This window comes from Heterodontus francisci, chromosome 15 (genome assembly GCF_036365525.1).
Source record: "Heterodontus francisci isolate sHetFra1 chromosome 15, sHetFra1.hap1, whole genome shotgun sequence".
Lineage (NCBI taxonomy): Eukaryota > Metazoa > Chordata > Chondrichthyes > Heterodontiformes > Heterodontidae > Heterodontus > Heterodontus francisci.
Window position 1 is genome coordinate 13,696,407 of NC_090385.1, and position 18,055 is coordinate 13,714,461.

The following is an 18,055-nucleotide window of genomic DNA, read 5'->3' on the forward strand; positions in this document are numbered from 1 at the left end:
ACCTAGTGGTTGTGTTGCCAGCAAATGCAGCCATTCAAGCTACTTGGACAGGAAATTTCAATGTCAATTTGCAAAGACATGAAAAGCAGGCAGTCGTTTATCAGGAGCAACAACATCATTGTTCAGTTTTTACTCTTATAGTTTGTGTTCCACATTCGATGATCCTTATTAACCCATTAATTGCCTCTTTGTTTTCGTAAAGAAAGGGGAACAAATACATTCCAAATTTGAGTAAAATTAACAGAAAAACCTCATTATAACTTTCTTCCCTGTATCCACCACACCCTCCGGTGCCCACTGGTCACTGAAAGCCTCAAGTATACCAGCAGAAAACACGTACTCCCTATCCAGGGACACCATGTCAGTTCCTCCAGCTTCTCCAATCCCTGGCAAATGCTGGTTTGTGCAGCCCCTCACTCCACCACTCAATGTCATTGGGCTGTTAATTACCCTCAATTCTTCCACCGTGTCCAATCTGCCATTAACAAACACTAGAATAATGTTATGAATTTTATTAAGTGTTGGTGAATGGGAAGATGAGGGACAGAGTCTGATCCACTGCCTCCCAGACCCCACATAATACAAATGGTCACATTCTATGGGAATATCAATTCTGGGATCTGGAATGTCTTTAGTCGCAGGACATTCCTGCCCTGACTCCATTGTGGGAGTGCCAACACTACAAAGACTGTCGTGGTTCAGGAATAAAGTCCACCAAAACTCAGGGGGCAAAGTACAGGTGGACAATAAACGGAGCCCTGTCAGCATCACCCACACCATGAACAATGAAATAAATTAATCAGAAAGTACCTGTTGTTCCTGCTCAATCAATAAGGGGGAACCAGTAGATGTAGTATATCTGGAATTTCAGAAAACCTTCGATCAGGTGCCACACATGGTATTGGGGGAAATATATAAATATGGATTGAGGATTGGTTAATTGACAGAAAACAGAGAGCAGCAATAAACAGGACATTTTCAGGATAGCAAGGTGTAACTAGCGGAGTGCTGCAAGGATCAGTCCTGGGGCCTCAGCTATATACACCCAGCATCGACACCCAGGCAAACACAGCCCTGTTGACCCTGCAAAGTCCTCCTTACTAACATCTGAGGGCTTGTCCCACAGACTAGTCAAGCAACAGCCTGACATAGTCATACTCACGGAATCATACCTCTCAGACAATATCCCAGACAGTGCCATCACCATCCCCGGGTATGTCCTGTCCCACCGGGAGGACAGACCCAGCAGAGGCGATGGCACAGTAGTATACAGGCAGGAGGGAGTTGCCCGGGGAGTCCTCAACATCAACTCTGGACCCCATGAAGTCTTATGGCATCAGGTCAAACATGGACAAGGAAACCTCCTGCTGATTACCACCCACTGCCCTCCCTCAGCTGATGAGTCAGTACTCCACCATATTGAACACCACGTGGAGGAAGCACTGAGGGTGGCAAGGGCACAGAATGTACTCTGAGTGGGGGACTTCAAAGTCCATCACCAAGAGTGGCTCGGTAGCACCACGACTGACCGAGCTGGCCAAGTGCTAAAGGACATAGCTGCTAGACTGGGTATGCGGCAGGTGGTGAGGGAACCAACAAGAGGGAAAAACATACTTGACCTCGTCCTCACCAATCTGCCTGCCGCAGATGCATCTGTCAATGACAGTATTGGTAGGAGTGACCACTGCACAGTCCTTGTGGAGACGAAGTCCAGCCTTCACATTGAGGATACCCTCCATCATGTTGTGTGGCACTACCACCGTGCTAAATGGGATAGACTTCGAACAGGTCTAGCAATGCAAAACTGGGCATCCATGAGGTGCTGTGGGCCATCAGCAGCAGCAAAATTGTACTCAACCCCAATCTGTAACCTCATGGCCCGGCATATCCCCCACTCTACCATTACCATCGAGCCAGGAGGCCAACCCTGGTTCAATGAAGAGTGCAGGAGAGCATGCCAGGAGCAGCACCAGGCATACCTCAAAATGAGGTGTCAACCTGGTGAAGCTACAATACAGGACTATCTGCGTGGCAAACTGCGTAAGCAGCATGCGATAGACAGAGCTAAGCGATCCCATTAACCAATGGATCAGATCTATGCTCTGCAGTCCTGCCACATCCAGCCATGAATGGTGGTGGACAATTAAACAACTAACTGGAGGAGGTGGCTCCACAAATATCCCCATCCTCAATGATGGGGGAGCCCAGCACATCAGTGCGAAAGATAAGGCTGAAGCATTTGTAACAATCTTCAGCCAGAAGTGCTGAGTTGATGATCCATCTCGGCCTCCTCCTGGAAGTCACCGGCATCACAGATGCCAGACTTCAGCCAATTCGATTCACTCCGCCTGATATCAAGAAATAACTGAAGGCACTGGATACTGCAAAGGCTATGGGCCCTGACAATATTCCAGCAATAGTACTGAAGACCTGTGCTCCAGAACTTGCTGCGCCCCTAGCCAAGCTGTTCCAGTACAGCTACAACACTGGCATCTACCCTGCAATGTGGGAAATTGCCCAGGTATGTCCTGTACACATAAAGCAGGACAATTCCAACCCGGCCAACTACCGCCCCCATCAGCCTACTCTCAATCATCAGTAAAGTGATGGAAGGTGTCATCAACAGTGCCATCAAGTTGCACTTGCTTAGCAATAACATGCTCAGTGATGCTCAGTTTGGGTTCTGCCAGGGCCACTTAGCTCCTGACCTCATTACAGGCTTGGTTCAAACATGGACAAAAGAACTGAACTCAAGAGGTGAGGTAGAATGTCTACCCTTGATATCAAGGCAGCATTTGACCGAGTATGGCATCAAGGAGTCCTAGCAAAACTGGAGTCAATGGGAATCAGGGGGAAAATTCTCCGCTAGTTGGAGTCATACCTAGCGCAAAGGAAGATGGTTGTGGTTGTTGGAGGTCAATCATCTGAGTTCCAGGACATCACTGCAGGAGTTCCTCAGGGTAGTGTCCTAGGCCCAACCATCTTCAGCTGCTTCATCAATGACCTTCCTTCAATCATAAGGTCAGAAGTGGGGATGTTCGCTAATGATTGCACAATGTTCAACACCATTCGCAACTCCTCAGATACTGAAGCAGTCTGTGTAGAAATGCAGTAAGACTTGGACAATATCCAGGCTTGGGCTGATAAGTGGCAAGTAACATTTGCTCCAGAAAGTGCCAGGCAATGACCTTCTCCAACAAGACAGAATCTAACCATCTCCCCTTGACATTCAATGGCATTACGATCACTGAATCCCCCACTATCAATATCATAGGGGCTACCATTGAACAGAAACTGAACTTGAGGAGCCATATAAATACCGTGGCTTCAAGAGCAGGCCAGAGGCTAGGAATCCTGAGGCGAGTAACTCACCTCCTGACTCCCCAAGTCCACCATCTACAAGGCACAAGTCAGGAGTGTGATGGAATACTCTCCACTTGCCTGGATGGGTGCAGCTCCAACGACACTCAAGATGCTCGACACCATCCAGGACAAAGCAGCCCGCTTGATTGGCACCCCATCCACAAACATTCACTCCCTTCACCACCGACGCACAGTGGCAGCAGTGTGTACCATCTACAAGATGTACAGCAGCAATGCACCAAGGCTCCTTAGACAGCACCTTCCAAACCTACGACCTCTACCAACTACAAGGACAAGGGCAGCAAATGCATGGGAACACCACCACCTGCAAGTTCCCCTCCAAGTCACACACCATCCTGACTTGGAACTATATCGCCGTTCCTTCACTGTCGCTGGGTCAAAATCCTGGAACTCCCTTCCTAACAGCACTGTGAGTGTACCTACCCCACATGGACTGCAGCAGTTCAAGAAGGCTGCACACTACCACCTTCTCAAGGGCAATTAGAGATGGTCAATAAATGCTGACTTGACCAGTGACACCCAAATCCCATGAATGAATCAAAAAAAACAATCTATATCAATGACTTAGATCAGGGGTCTGAGTGCAATGTATCCAAGTTTGCTAACAATACAAAGTTAGATGGGAAAGTAAGCTGTGAGGAGGACACAAAGAGGCTGCAAAAGGATGTAAACAGGCTAAAAGAGTGGGCAAGAAAGTGGCAATTGGAATATAATATAACAAAGTGATTCCTGACAACACAGCCGGCCACGGGCATCATCAGACTGCACCAAGCTAAGCACATGCGCAAACAGGCTCCTGTTCTCTGCGCGTGTGCGGCATTCCACATTGCCAGGACTGGTTGGAGCATACACAGATGACATCACGTACTGCGGGGAAGCGGGGAGAGAGTGGGGTGGGGGGGGGGGGGGTAAGTGGAGAGAGAGCACCCCCTCACCCCCCAGGCTACTGACTGCAGGCCGCTCGCTCCCCGCTTCCCCCGCTTGCTCTCTCCCCACTTCCCCCGCCCGCTCTCTCCGGCCATTGTGTGCTGCCATGGGTTTACGTTGCCGTTCGGTGATTATTTGAGAAGCGCCTGAAAGTCGCAGACCGTGACATTTTAGTGGAACAGGCTACATTTGTGCATGTGCCATACAGCGCCACCTAGTGGTTGCGTTGTCAGCAAATACAGCCTTACTGAATTGATCCATAATTCCAAGATGTAAAGAGGGAACATATTTACATACTTGTGTCATCATTTCAATTCTTTTGGACTCAAAGTTGGGGAAGTGCCAGCGACAACAGTTTTACAAAGAACCCATCCTGATGAGACACCAAGAAGTTGTCACAAAGGGGATCAGAAAGCTGTGGATGACAGTCCCCTCATGACATGGTTTTGTTATGCTGTACATTTTCTTCTGATTTCACACCCATGTTTACATAGAAAACATAAATCTATACTACAACACCAACAAATCCAAATTAGTGTGGAGAAACCATCTCTAACATAACAAATCTAAATGGGTTGCCGAATACTGAAGAATTGCTATGCTGGTTCAGTTTAAAAGAAAAAAAACCCTTGTATTTATATAGAAACTTTCATGACCTCAGAACATTCCAAAGCACATTACAGCCAATGTTGTACTTTGGAAGTGTAGCTACTGTTGTTACCTAGAAAAGTGTTTTATGCTTAAAAAGATTTTCTTAATATGAAGCGATAGATGATTTTGGCCAAAGTATTGCTTTTGTGATAGAGCTCTGCAGAGAGAATTTCTTTTTTCTTAGTGTGTGTGTGAGTTTGTGTGGGTGTTTAAAAAGGGAATTTTTATATTTCAATCTGTGTGTTAATGCTTTGCTTCGTTCATGGAGAAGTCTTGTTTTATAATAAACTGATAATTTTGTTGCTTATTAAAGAAACCTGGTTGGGGTATTTTATTCTAGGATAAGGAGTAGAGTGAATAATTGACTGTATTTGTAACTGGGTAAACATTAAAATATATGTTGTGACCTGTGGAGCAGTGGAACTAGAAAATACAGTGCATTCCTCGGTCGTAACAATGTTCAAGACTGAGATCGATAGATTTCTCCATATTAAAAACATCAAGGGTTATGGGGATAGTGTAGGAAAATGGTGTTGAAGTAGAAGATCAGCCATGATCTCATTGAACAGTGGAGTGGGCTTGAAGGGCTGAATGGCCTACTCTTGCTCCTATTTCTTATGTTCTTATTTCTTATGGCGAGTTGTTTGAAGCTTTTGGCAGTGAGGAGAGGGATGATTGCTTTGGATTGTCTTGCATTGGAGTTCGGGATGAGAAATAGCCTCAACAAACCCAGAATAAATTACTTCCTTACAGAAACTTCAAGAAAGAGAGTCAATAAAATGCTTTCTTTTGTTTGAACCAATAAGTGGTATTTACCACAAAATAATCATCAATTTATGACAAGTGCACTATTTTGCAAGGAGGACTGTGTTAGTGTAATTGATTCCCGATCATAAAAACGTATGCGAGTATGAAATGTTATTCCATCCTTACAGCCAATGGAATGTCCAACGTTGCTTGAAGAGACCCAAATGGAAAAATGTGATCCCATTCCAGGGTAGCCTGGAAACATGCAAATTCTCAAATGAGGGCCAATCATTTGGAGGACCCTTTCCCGTCTCTTCCACACCCGTCGATTTTATGCATCCTGGCCTCATGGATGTCAACCTTCAACAGACCCAGGAGCAGACCAACCAGGAAGCCGTCTCACCTATTTCCCGCCCCCCCTCTACCCCATGTGTATCAGGTGACCAAAGATGACGAGTGTAGGTGAGAAATTCAGCCAGAAGTGTTGGTGCTGCCCCTTCAGTAGGTGGTCAAACAGGGGCTGCAACCTCTGCCGCTGCACATATATGTAAAAGGTTGATTTCTCCATTACTATTGCTGTTACAGCCTAAAATTGCCCAAACATTTCAGTGGGCCTTTGCCTGATAGTGTTACTCCATAGGTGCCTGATGCACATCTACTCCCTCTAAGGGAGCATTGTGCACAAAGTTTGAGAGGCCAAATTGTGCTCCACCCAAAGTGCCCCAACATAGTCCCCGCTCAGGAAAATCTACTGACGAATATAAATGCAAGGAGTTGCTACTGCGAGCATTGGTGTTATCTTATTTGAAAATTGTGTTCTGTTGGGAATCTTGCCTTAGGGAAGATGTAGAGGCCATGGCAATACTCCAGTAATGATTTGCCAGGTGGATACCTGGTATGAAGGGACACTTTCCTCCTTCAGTTGCTTCATCAATGACCTTCTCACCATCAAAAGGTCAGAAGTGGGGAATTTCGCTGTTGATTGCACAGTGTTCAGTACCATTTACAACTCCGCATGCAGCAAGGACTGGACAACATCTTGACTTGAGCTGATACTTGGCAAGTAACATTTGGGCCACACAAGAACAAGGCAATGACCATCTCCAACAAGAGAGAGTCAAACCATCTCTCCTTGACATTCAACGGCATTACCATCACTGAATCCCCTACCATCAACATCCTGGGGGTTATCATTGACTAGAAACTTAACTGGACCAGCCATATAAATACTGTGGCTACAAGAGCAGGTCAGAGGGCAGGAATTCTGCATTGAGTAACTCACCTCCTGACTCCCCAAAACCTGTCCACCATCTACAAGGTACAAGTCAGGAGTGTTATGGAACACTATCCAATTTCCTGGATGAGTACAACTCCAACAACACACAAGAAGTTTGGCAACATCCAGGACAAAGCAGCCCACTTGATTGGCACCCCATCCAGCAGCTTAAACATTCACTGCCTCCACCACTGGTGCACTGTGTCTGCAATATGTACCATCTATAAGATGCACCGCAGCAACTTGCCAAGGTTCCTTAGACAGCATCTTCCAAACCCGTGGCCTCTACTACCTAGAAGAACAAGGGCAGCAGGCACATGGGAGCATGATCATCTTCAAATTCATCCATCTTGACTTAGTAACATATCACTGTTCCTTCACTATCACTGGGTCAAAATCCTGATCTCCTTCTCTAATAGCACCTTGGGTCTATTTACACCACACGCACCGCAGCTGTTCAAGAAGGCGATTCACCACCACCTTCTCAAGGGCAATTGATGTGTTGCCAGTGATGCCAGCATCTCATGAATGAATAAAAGGAAACTGTGATCACAGCATTAGTAAATTTGATTTGTACTCCCTGGAGATGAAGATATTTGAGGTGATCTGATTCAGCTATGTAATTGAAAATAAAGGACAATCATTAAAATAGAATGTTCAGGTTAGGATGTGATTTATTCTGATCAATGTAAAAAATCAGAAATGACAGACAGGATATTAACTCTCAGGTTGGTGATATAACTGTATCCTAGGGTTTGTTGCATGGCCTCCGCAGACATTGGCCAGAATTTTACTTTGGGGCGGGTGGCCCTGCCCACTGGACAAAAAGTCTGGGCTGAGCCTGCCTCCACCGGGCCTGAGGAGCCACACCAGGATTTAACGTCCCCAGGTCCTTAATTGGTCTTGGGTGGGGCTTCCACCCCTCTGAGGCAGGACGTCCCGCCTAATGGAGCTGCTGGCCAATCAGCAGGCTGGCAGCTCTCAGTCCCAGCAGCGGTGGCCACTGCTGGGACTGCACCCAGCCACAGAAGGCAAAGGGACGACGGCCCTGGAAGCAAAGGTAAGTTTTTAGGACTGGGGACAATCGGCCAGGACTTGACCAGGCAAAGGGGGTCAGTTGGGGGGGGGGGGCTTTATTTCAGTGGGGGCAGTTAGGGCTTCAGGGTGGGTGGGCCCTCCGTGGGGCACAGGGTGCCCGTTCAGGAGGGCATCCCCTCAGCCCACAAAAGGGCCACCAGGTTTTACCTGATGGCGGGGGGAGGAAACCCTTAAGTGGTAGTTAATTGGCCACATAAGGGCCTTGATTGGCCTGGGCAGGCAGGCTGTTTCTCGTTGCCAGCTCTTGTAAAATTGCAGTGGGGCGGGAACGTGTTGGGAACGGCACCCCCCTGCCTCCTACTCAATTTTATGGCCCCACCTCCACCGCACCATCAGCCCACTCCTATTGGGAGGCAATAAATTCTGGCCATTATGTTCACTGAAATGAATTCGGAAAATGCTGAAAATCCACAGCAAATTTATCAGCATCTGTTGAAAGAAAGTGCATGTTAACAGCTTGGATGCCAAACCACTATCCGAACTTCAGCTCCCGTGTAATGTTACATCCTTCTAGAGTAAATTCAAGCTATGGGGTTACAAAACTGTCAGGCCAATCCTCTGACCTGAACTCTCTTTGTGCTTGGCCCTCTGCTGGGACCACAGGGTTGCTGAATTTATCTATTTCCTCCTTTTAATCAAACTTTTTATTCAGTTGTACCTGAATTCCAATGGTTTGTTTTATTATTAGAGGTCTTCCATGTGAAGCATGTAAAATATTTCTTTAAAATCCAAGTAAAGTATATCAGAGACACTTTTATTGTCTCCTGTATTTGTAACATCCTCAAAGAAGTTAAGGAAATTTGCCAGGTAGAATCCTCCCTTCTGAAGCCATGCTGGTTGTTTCCTAGAAAGCTGTTGCTTATTAAGTCTCCAGCTTGCTCCTGAGAGTGCAATTTTTTTATTCTTTCACGGGATGTGGGCATCACTGGCAACTTATTACCCATCCCCAATTGCCCTCGAGCAGATGGTGATGAGCTGCCTTCTTAAAGTGTTGCAATCCATGTGCTGAAGATATTCCCACAGTGCTGTTTGGTAGTGAGTTCCAGGATTTTGACCCAGTGACAGCGAAGGAATGGTGATATAGTTCCAAGTCAGGACAGTGTGTGGCTTGGAGGGGAACTTGCAGGTGGTGGTGTTCCCATGCATCTGCTGCCCTTGTCCTTCTAGGTGGTAGAGGGTGCAGGTTTGGAAAGTGCTGTCGAAGGAGGCTTGGTGAGTTGCTGCAGTGCATCTTGTAGATGGTACACACTGCTGCCACAGTGCGTCAGTGTTAGAGGGAGTGAATGTTGAAGGTGGTGGATGGGGTGCCAGTCAAGTGGGCTGCTTTGTCCTGGATGGTGTCGATTCTACTAGTTACACAACTTAATCGCCAAAAATAAATTGCCACCTCAATGCATGTTTCTTTCATTAACATATTTACTCTTCAGTGATGAAACTATACTCACTTGCTATGGGTAAAGTGCAAAGCTACTGATATTACTGCAATTGATGGGTTCAGTTGTGTAATGGAGCAACAGATATCATGATTGGAGGTCATGTTGATCAGAAGTGACGTGCTGCTCCATGAGATTGCACCTATTCGCAGTCCAACACACAAGTTGTTGGATCTGGTCTGCAGCCCGGGGACATTGATTCTCTGTGATTACATTGCTAAGTGATTTGTTATTGCTGAGACACATTCAAACTTCTCACTGGGACTTCTTGTAAAAAATTGTGGTGCTTGGCTACTCGTTACTAATCGTGATACTCATCAGTCAGCGTTAAAACTTATGACGTGCAGAAGGATGATGCGCAGTGCTAAATCACTTCTCATTTCATGGTGTTTAGTGACAATGCTTCACAGCAGAAAGCTGGTGTGGAATGATTCACAATATTAAAAGTTACTGACTGCTGGTTCAAACTGGACAGTTCCCTTCTTTGAGATTTAAGTTGCTAGTGACAGAGACGAAAAGACGCACCAGTCCATCCAGCCTGTCCCACTCAACTGTGAGGCCGTGTGCATCGCAATATACACTGTCCCCACCCCACCTGGTAACCATACAAACGCCTGGCAAAGGCAAAAAAAAAATCAGCTAAGAACCTGTGTCAAATTGGGAAAAATTGGAAAATTCCTCCCCAACTCCTTTACTTGATCAAAACTAGTCCAGGAGACCACTCTCACCATGTTTAATGTCATACAGTACTTAAATTATGAAAATGACAAGCAGCCTTAATTACATATTAAAAATATATGACTAATATTAGCAAAAGAGAACAGCAAGAATTCAGAAGGCATCTCGAATGGCCACTTGGGATAAGTAAGGTAGATAAGGGTATAAAGGTTTATGATTCTACAAAGGGTAAGTGGAATTGAGATGCAGATCAGCCATGATTAACTGGATGGCAGACAAGGCTCGAGGAGCTGGTTGGCCTACTCCTGTTCCTAGTGTTCCTGTACTGGAACACTTGCCAGTTCTTTTGATAAGTGTATCAATCACCCCATGTCAATACACAAGGTTGTCAGGATGATACCTGCAAAATTACCCCTTAGTACCTGAACAGAACTAGGAGCAAAATAATTGACAACTGCCCTGTGGCTGTGAAAGTAAAGACAGATCATATCCCCATTTATACAGCTCTGTTATAACTTTCTGACTGAGCTTTGATTTACCAATTCACTGTGCCTTTGGCACACCAAAAGTCCGTCTATATGTTCACAAAGCCTTTCTGGGGTCAGATCTGATTTTGTGTTACTCCTTTCCAACATTTTGTTTTAAATCCTTTCTTGGAATGTGGGCATCACTGACGAGTCTGGTATTTATTGCCCATCCTGAGAAGGCGCTGGTGGGGCTTCTTCTTAACCACTCGTAGCAGTTTGATATGATGGAGCAACTTGGTGGGTCACTTCAGAGGGCAATTAAGTGTCAACCATTCTGCCATTAGCACTCTCTCTGGACTCGTGCTTTGTTTGTCGCTACAACTATTTAGCACTCCATTTGCATTCTGTTCCATGACACCTGTCATTTAATCTCTCCCCTCTCCATCCTATCACAGTCCTTGCTTCTTGTCCTTCTTCCCCCCTTCCCCCTTTCACTTGCTCAAAGACTGTTACATTTCTAACTATTGCCAGTTCTACTGAAGGGTCACTGACCTGAAACGTTAACTCCTTTCTCTCCAAACAAATGCTGCCAGACCTGCTGAGTATTTCTGGAATTTTCTGTTCTCATTTCAGAGTTCCAGCATCCGCAGTATTTTGCTCTTTTATAAGTGTCAACCGCATTGGTATGGGAGTGACGTCACATATAGGTCCAAATCAGGTAAGGACAGCAGGTTTCTCTCTCTAAAGGACATTAGTAAACAAGTTGGGGTTTTAACAGCAATTTGACAGCTTCATGATTGCAATGTATCAACAGGTTTTTTAAAAACTGAAATGAATTTCTCAAACTGTAGTGATGGGATTCAAACTCATGATTATTCGTCCAGTTACATGACCGCTATATTACCAAGCACCTGCACACATCAACCTACCTAGTCTCCTTTAAACAGATCCACTCCAGCCATAAATAGTGCACAGTCAGCCAGTTTGAGACTTATTTCACAGACTTGAATCCAAATGACGTCAGCATATCAGCAATCTAACACTGCCTAATAAACATTAGCAATAAGTCTGTTATTTTTTGATTGGCACCCAAGTTGGCATAAAAATTACTGACATTTGAAAAATGGCTCCCAATAAAAGGAAATTGCCCAGATAAGTGCGGACTGCATGAAATATCATAAACTAGACTGTCCATTATGATTTGTCGCCTCAATCTAATTTGAATTTTTCACCCTGACATTTGACAGAAAGGCTGACAGTGACTGAATTGCTGTTACCTCATTCTGTCAAATTAGATTCCGGAAAGTTCTTAAATAAGAAGAGCTAAGGTTATATAATTGGAGACACATTCAATTTAACTTACAACTTCTGCTTGTACTAAGCAGTTTTTGCTAGGCTGTCCAGTGTGTCTGCAGGTTATTCGTATTCATTATACTTGTTTGACAATTTTTCCTTTGTCAGATAAAGCAGTTAGGTTGTCTCTGCTGGCTAGTAAAAATGGTTTTTCTTCAATTGTTGACATCTACTTTAAAGCCACATAGAAATGCAATTGGCCAAACTGTGCAGTGTTCCTTGAGCCATCTGATAACTGTGCAAAAGTCTGTGTGTATTAATAGAATCATGTTTACAGCAGGCAGGTCTAGTTAAATAAAACAACTGATCAGTTTATCCAAATATGTTTGATTAATTGATACACTGATTAAGTGTCTGCCAATACCATTGGTTCATTTGCAGTCCACTGAAAGTAACATTTTGTACCAATTCAGCATTGGGTGTAGGGAAAAGGGAGGGGAGTGAGAGATTATGTTAACTAATATGAGCTTGGGGAAGAGGAAGGAAAGTATTAAAACATCCCAAGATGGTTACTGCTCAATACTTCCATAATCTCGAGATCATCCAAAACTCTGCTGTCAGTAACCTAACTCGGACCAATTCCCATTCACTCATCGACCCTGTGCTTGCTGACCAGCATTGATTCCCAGTCCGGCAATTTAAAAATTCTCATCCTTGCTTTCAAACTCCTCATCCCTCGCTATATCTATAACTTTCCTCAGCGCTAGAGCTCTCTGCGATCTCTACCTTCCTCCAATTCTCTTGCGCATCCCTGATTTTAATCGCTCCACCACTGGGGAGCCTTCAGCTGCCTAGGTCCTCAGTTCTGGAATTCCCTCAGTAAATCTCTTCACCTCTCTACCTCTTTCTCCTCCTATAAGATGCTTCTTAAAACATACCTCTTTAACCAAACTGTTGGTCATCTGGCCTTATATCACCTTATGTGGTTCAGTGTCAAATTTTGTTTGGTAATGCTCCTGTGAAATGCCTTAAGTCATTTTACTGCATTAAGGATGCTAGATAAATGCAAGTTGGTGTTGTTATTCTAGTCGTTCCACTTTTGGAGCAGTGAAAACAAATAAAACTACATCCTGTTGCACAGATTGCTTATACTTTAGAACAATTTGACTATGTTTTTACAAATTTGACCGTGTAAAAATAAAATTATTGGCAATAGTTTGAATCTGCAAGTTGTAACTAAAAAGTTGTTGAAACAAAATGTGTCGGTCAATCTGATTTCGATAAGATGCGTACCAGCTGAAATATTTGCTACAGCCATTCGAATTGTTACATGGTTTCCGGTTAAAATCTCCCAGTCAGGGCCTCTCCTCCAATGCAATGTGTTATAGCCAGGTGAGGAATGGGTCTCAGGCTCCCTTTTTGACCCTTCCCTCATTTCACCGCAACAGGGTTTATCCTTTTTTAACACAGTGGCTAAGCTTACCACCTCAGTGAGCATTTGCTCCTGTTCCTCTAATGTGATTGCAAAAGACCCAATCAGACAGGTTTTCTTGAGTTTTTAACAAGAAAGAAGTAAGTTTATTACACTTACCTGATTAAAAACATTAAAAATGTGCTACACATTCACATATACATTCACACGAGAGTTACACACACACACAGATAGATTACAGAGGGAAAACAGATTTGGCAATTGGATTAAAGTCCAAAATAAATGGAATTTAAATACAGTATTTTTTAAAATATATTCGTTCATGGGATGTGGGTGTCGCTGGCTAGGCCAGCATTTATTGCCCATCTCTAATTGCCCTTGAGAAGGTGGTGCTGAGCCGCCTTCTTGAACTGCTGCAGTCCATGTGGGGTAGGTACACCCACAGTGCTGTTAGGAAGGGAGTTCCAGGATTTTGACCCAGCGACAGTGAAGGAACGATATAGTTCCAAGTCAGGATGGTGTGTGGCTTGGAGGAGAACTTGAAGGTGGTGGTGTTCCCATGCATCTGCTGCCCTTGTCCTTCTAGGTGGTAGAGGTCGTGGGTTTGGAAGGTGCTGTCTAAGGAGCCTTGGTGCGTTGCTGCAGTGCATCTTGTAGATGGTACACACTGCTGCTATTGTGTGCCGGTGGTGGAGGGAGTGAATGTTTGCGGATGGGGTGTCAATCAAGCAGGCTGCTTGTCCTGGATGGTGTCAAGCTTCTTGAGTGTTGTTGGAGCTGCACCCATCCAGGCAAGTGGAGAGTATTCCATCACACTCCTGACTTGTGCCTTGTAGATGGTGTGAGTCTAATAGTCCTGAGCTGAAATTGTATTCCTGAAGTCCTCGCTGGGCCATGCGCACAGTTGTGGGCTTGCTTTGCTCAGGGCTGCTGAAGGCAGAAGAGGGGATTGATTCTCATCCCCTGGTTGCTGGCTGAAGCGGTCTCTAGGTTTGAGGGGGCGGGGGGGGGGGAGGGGGAGCTCCCAGTCGCAGCTGGATCTTCTCTTGATATTTTCTGGGGCGAGAGGGAGAGCGAGAGCTTGCTTTGCTGATGGCTTTTCAATTACTACTCTCTGTGACAAAATATATAGCTTCTTCAGAGTTGTGCAGGCAGTCACATGACTCTATCAAGACCCTTTATTTTTAATGAGGTTTTTTTCTGGAATCTTCTCTGAGATTCAAGGTACTACATGCCTCAAGATGTCCAGACACACTTGGAGGAGATTGGCTCTTTCAAAGTCAATAGGTGTAGTTGGCCTTGATGACCATGTTGATAAAGCCATTCTAGGCAATTCAATCGTTGAGAGCAAGCTAGTGTTCTGGCTAGGCTTGGTAATGCTTTTCGTCTCCAGTTTAATCTTCTGGTGTTTCAAATGTAAATTGCAGTGGCCATCTTGGACCTATTTTCCTACTGATGCATGTTTTCCCCATGCTTACTGTGCCAAGCAAGCAGAGACTCCAGGGTGGAATTAATCTGGCCTGGGTTACGCTCCAGACTCACCGCCTGGATGGGGAGGGTCAAGGCTGTCCCAAAATTAGGCCTTGGTCCTCATCTGCATCCTTGGGATGAGTTGTTCACCACCAGGCCTACCCAACATAGGCAGCTTGCACCTGTAATATGACTTTTCCTTTGGTGTGTGATCTATTTTAAGACTCATAGGACTACAAATAATATCCAAAGTAAACTCGTTTCATTATAATGGAACTATATATATATATATATATATATATATATAGAGAGAGAGAGAGTGAGAGATTATATATATAGATAGATATATATAGACAGATAGATAGATTATTAGACATACAAGTAGTTACTGCATGAGCTTTATCTAAACACATCTATCTCTGCCAGGCTCCATCCACAACTGCCTGCTCATGTGTGACATGACATTACTTCCTCTGGTGATCTTTATTTACAGCTCCTTGTCGTGGTCCACTCTGAAGGTCGCCCCACAACATTCCCCTTTTTTCCAAATATAAAAACATATGTACAATAAACAGTGATTTTTGTGATCTGGACTAACTATACATCATTAAAACAAAGGCTGGAATTTTTCGCTTGCTGGACAGGAGCTGTCCACTGACCGAAAGTCAGTGGTGATCCCACCTCTGCCGGGCCTGGGGATTCAGGCCGGATGTTACGCTCCCCAGGCGCTTAGTTGGTCTTAGGCGAGACTGCCACCTCATTGAGGCAGGAAGTCCTGCCTAATGGAGCTGCCGGCCAATCAGCGGGCCGGCAGCTCTTAGTCCCAGCAGCGCCACTGGGAATGGTGGCCACTGCTGGGACTACACCCAGCTTCAAGATGCAGAGGAAGGATGGCCCCGGAAAAGTGGTGAGTTTTCGGGGCCTTGCCGGGATCGATCGGTCAGTCCCCGGTGAGGCAAGGAGGGTTGATTGGGGGAGCATGTTGGGCGTTGGGGGTGGTTGGGGCATCAGGGTGCCCGATTAGAAAGGTCCCCCCAGGCCGTCAAACGGCTGCCTACTTCTATCAGGTGGCTTTTCTCAGGCCTGGGCCACCCGCCTGCCAATGATAAAATCCCTTTGGCGGCGGGAAGAGGCCCCTAAGTGGCTGTTAACTGGCCACTTAAAGGCCTTGATTGGCTTGGGGTGGATGGGCCTTTACTGCGTAAAATGGCAGCGGAGGCAGGAGCAGGTTGGGAAGGGCCCCCAAGCCTCCCACTCCATTTTATGCCCCCCCCCACCACCAACCCCCTCATTGGGGGGGGCATAAAATTCCAGTCTAAATGTTATTTACAGGTAAGCAAATTTAACACTCGCTAAAATGTAGAGTTTTGCTTATTTGTCCCAATCTGGTATCATAAACCTCTTCCTTTGTTTGGAAAGCTTGGAAAAATGATGACTGTTGTACAGACAGGTGAGAGGGGATAGGGATGGTTCCCTCTTTTTCACCTCTCAGTTGATTGAACACAGCACTTTTTTTTTTAAATGGTGTTTTTTAACCCCTGAATGCTTTAATTGATAAGAACAGACAAATAACAGGTTTTCTCAGAAGTGCGGAAATCCTGCTGTTGCTGTCAGTGATTGGTTAAAAAAAAGGCAAAGGTATGTTGACCTTCATAGCAAGAGGATTCGAGTACAGGAGCAGGGATGTCCTGCTGCAATTATACAGGGCCTTGGTGAGGCCACACCCGGAATATTGTGTGCAGTTTTGGTCTCCTTATCTGAGGAAGGATGCTCCTGCCACAGAGGGAGTGGAGTGAAGGTTTACCAGACTGATTCCTGGGATGGCGGGACTGATGTATGAGGAGAGATTGAGTCGTTTAGGATTATATTCGCTGAAGTTCAGAAGAGTGAGGGAGGATCTCATAGAAACCTTTCAAATTCTTACAGGACTTGACAGGATAGATGCAAGAAGGATGTTCCCGATGCTGGGGGAGTCCAGAACCAGGGGGTCACAGTCTAAGGATACGGGGTAAACCTTTCAGGATTGAGAGGAGGAGAAATTTCTTCACCCAGAAAGTGGTGAGCCTGTGGAATTCGCTACCACAGAAAGCAATTGAGACCAAAACATTGTATGTTTTCAAGAAGGAGTTAGATATAGCTTTTGGGTCTAAAGTGATCATAGGGTATGGGGCGAAAGTGGGAACAGGTTACTGAGTTGGATGATCGGCCATGATCATAATGAATGGCAGAGCAGGCTGGAAGGGCCGAATGGCCTACTCCTGCTCCTTTTTCTATGTTTCTACGCTTCTCCAGAGGGTGCCCTGTTGAGGTTACCCCCAGACTACAATCAGTTAGAAATCACTGAGCTGATGAGAACTTGCCATTTTATGCTATTAGCCGTTCTATAAAAACTCTTGAAAAAGTTCCAACTTGATGAATGAAGTATAACTAGGTTTTTTACTTGCATACAGTTCTGGTCACCACATTACAGGAAGGACATAATTGCTCTGGAGAGAGTACAGAGGAGATTTACAAGAATGTTGCCAGGGCTAGAAAGTTGCAGTTATGAGGAAAGATTGGATAGGCTAGGGTTGTTTTCCTTAGAACAGAGGAGGCTGAGGGGTGACTTAATTGAGGTTTACAAAATTATGAGGGGCCTAGATAGAGGAGACAGGACAGACCTGTTTTCCCCAGCGGGGTGGCCAATTACCAGGGGGCACAGATTTAAGGTGATTGGTAGTTAGATTAGAGGGGACATGAGGAAAAACTTTTTCACCTAGAGTGTGGTGGATGTCTGGAATTCACTGCCAAGAATGGTGGTGGAGGCAGAAACCCTCAATTCTTTTAAAAGGTACCTGGACATGCACCTGAAGTGCTGTAACCTGCAAGGCTATGGACCAGGTGCTGGAAGGTAGGATTAGATTGGGTGGCTAGTTTTTTTCAGCCGGCACAGACACGATGGGCTGAATGGCCTCCTTCTGTGCCATAATTTTTCTATGGTTCTTTTCGTGGCATACTAACTTGATAATTACTGCTGAACAGCCTCATTGGCCCTGAACAACTAATTGTATATTTTTAGAATGTCAGATTTGTCCATTATGAAAAAAAAACTTGTAATTTTAAAATAACTTTTTTGTTGAAGTTTGTTTATGATGTATTTTAGCACCAGGGATAACTCCCATGCTTTTCTTCAAAATAGCGCCATGGGTTTTTATTTTCA

The 18,055-nt window shown here is 45.1% G+C and overlaps 1 protein-coding gene across 1 annotated transcript in view; it reads right to left on the reverse strand.

The window, feature by feature from the left end:
- LOC137377393 (uncharacterized) overlaps positions 1-18,055 on the reverse strand; it is a 66,570-nt gene that overhangs the window by 31,584 nt on the left and 16,931 nt on the right. The window contains exon 3 of the mRNA XM_068046970.1: positions 285-475. Within this exon, the coding sequence (XP_067903071.1) occupies positions 285-475 (191 nt within the window). The remainder of the gene's footprint in view (positions 1-284; positions 476-18,055) is intronic.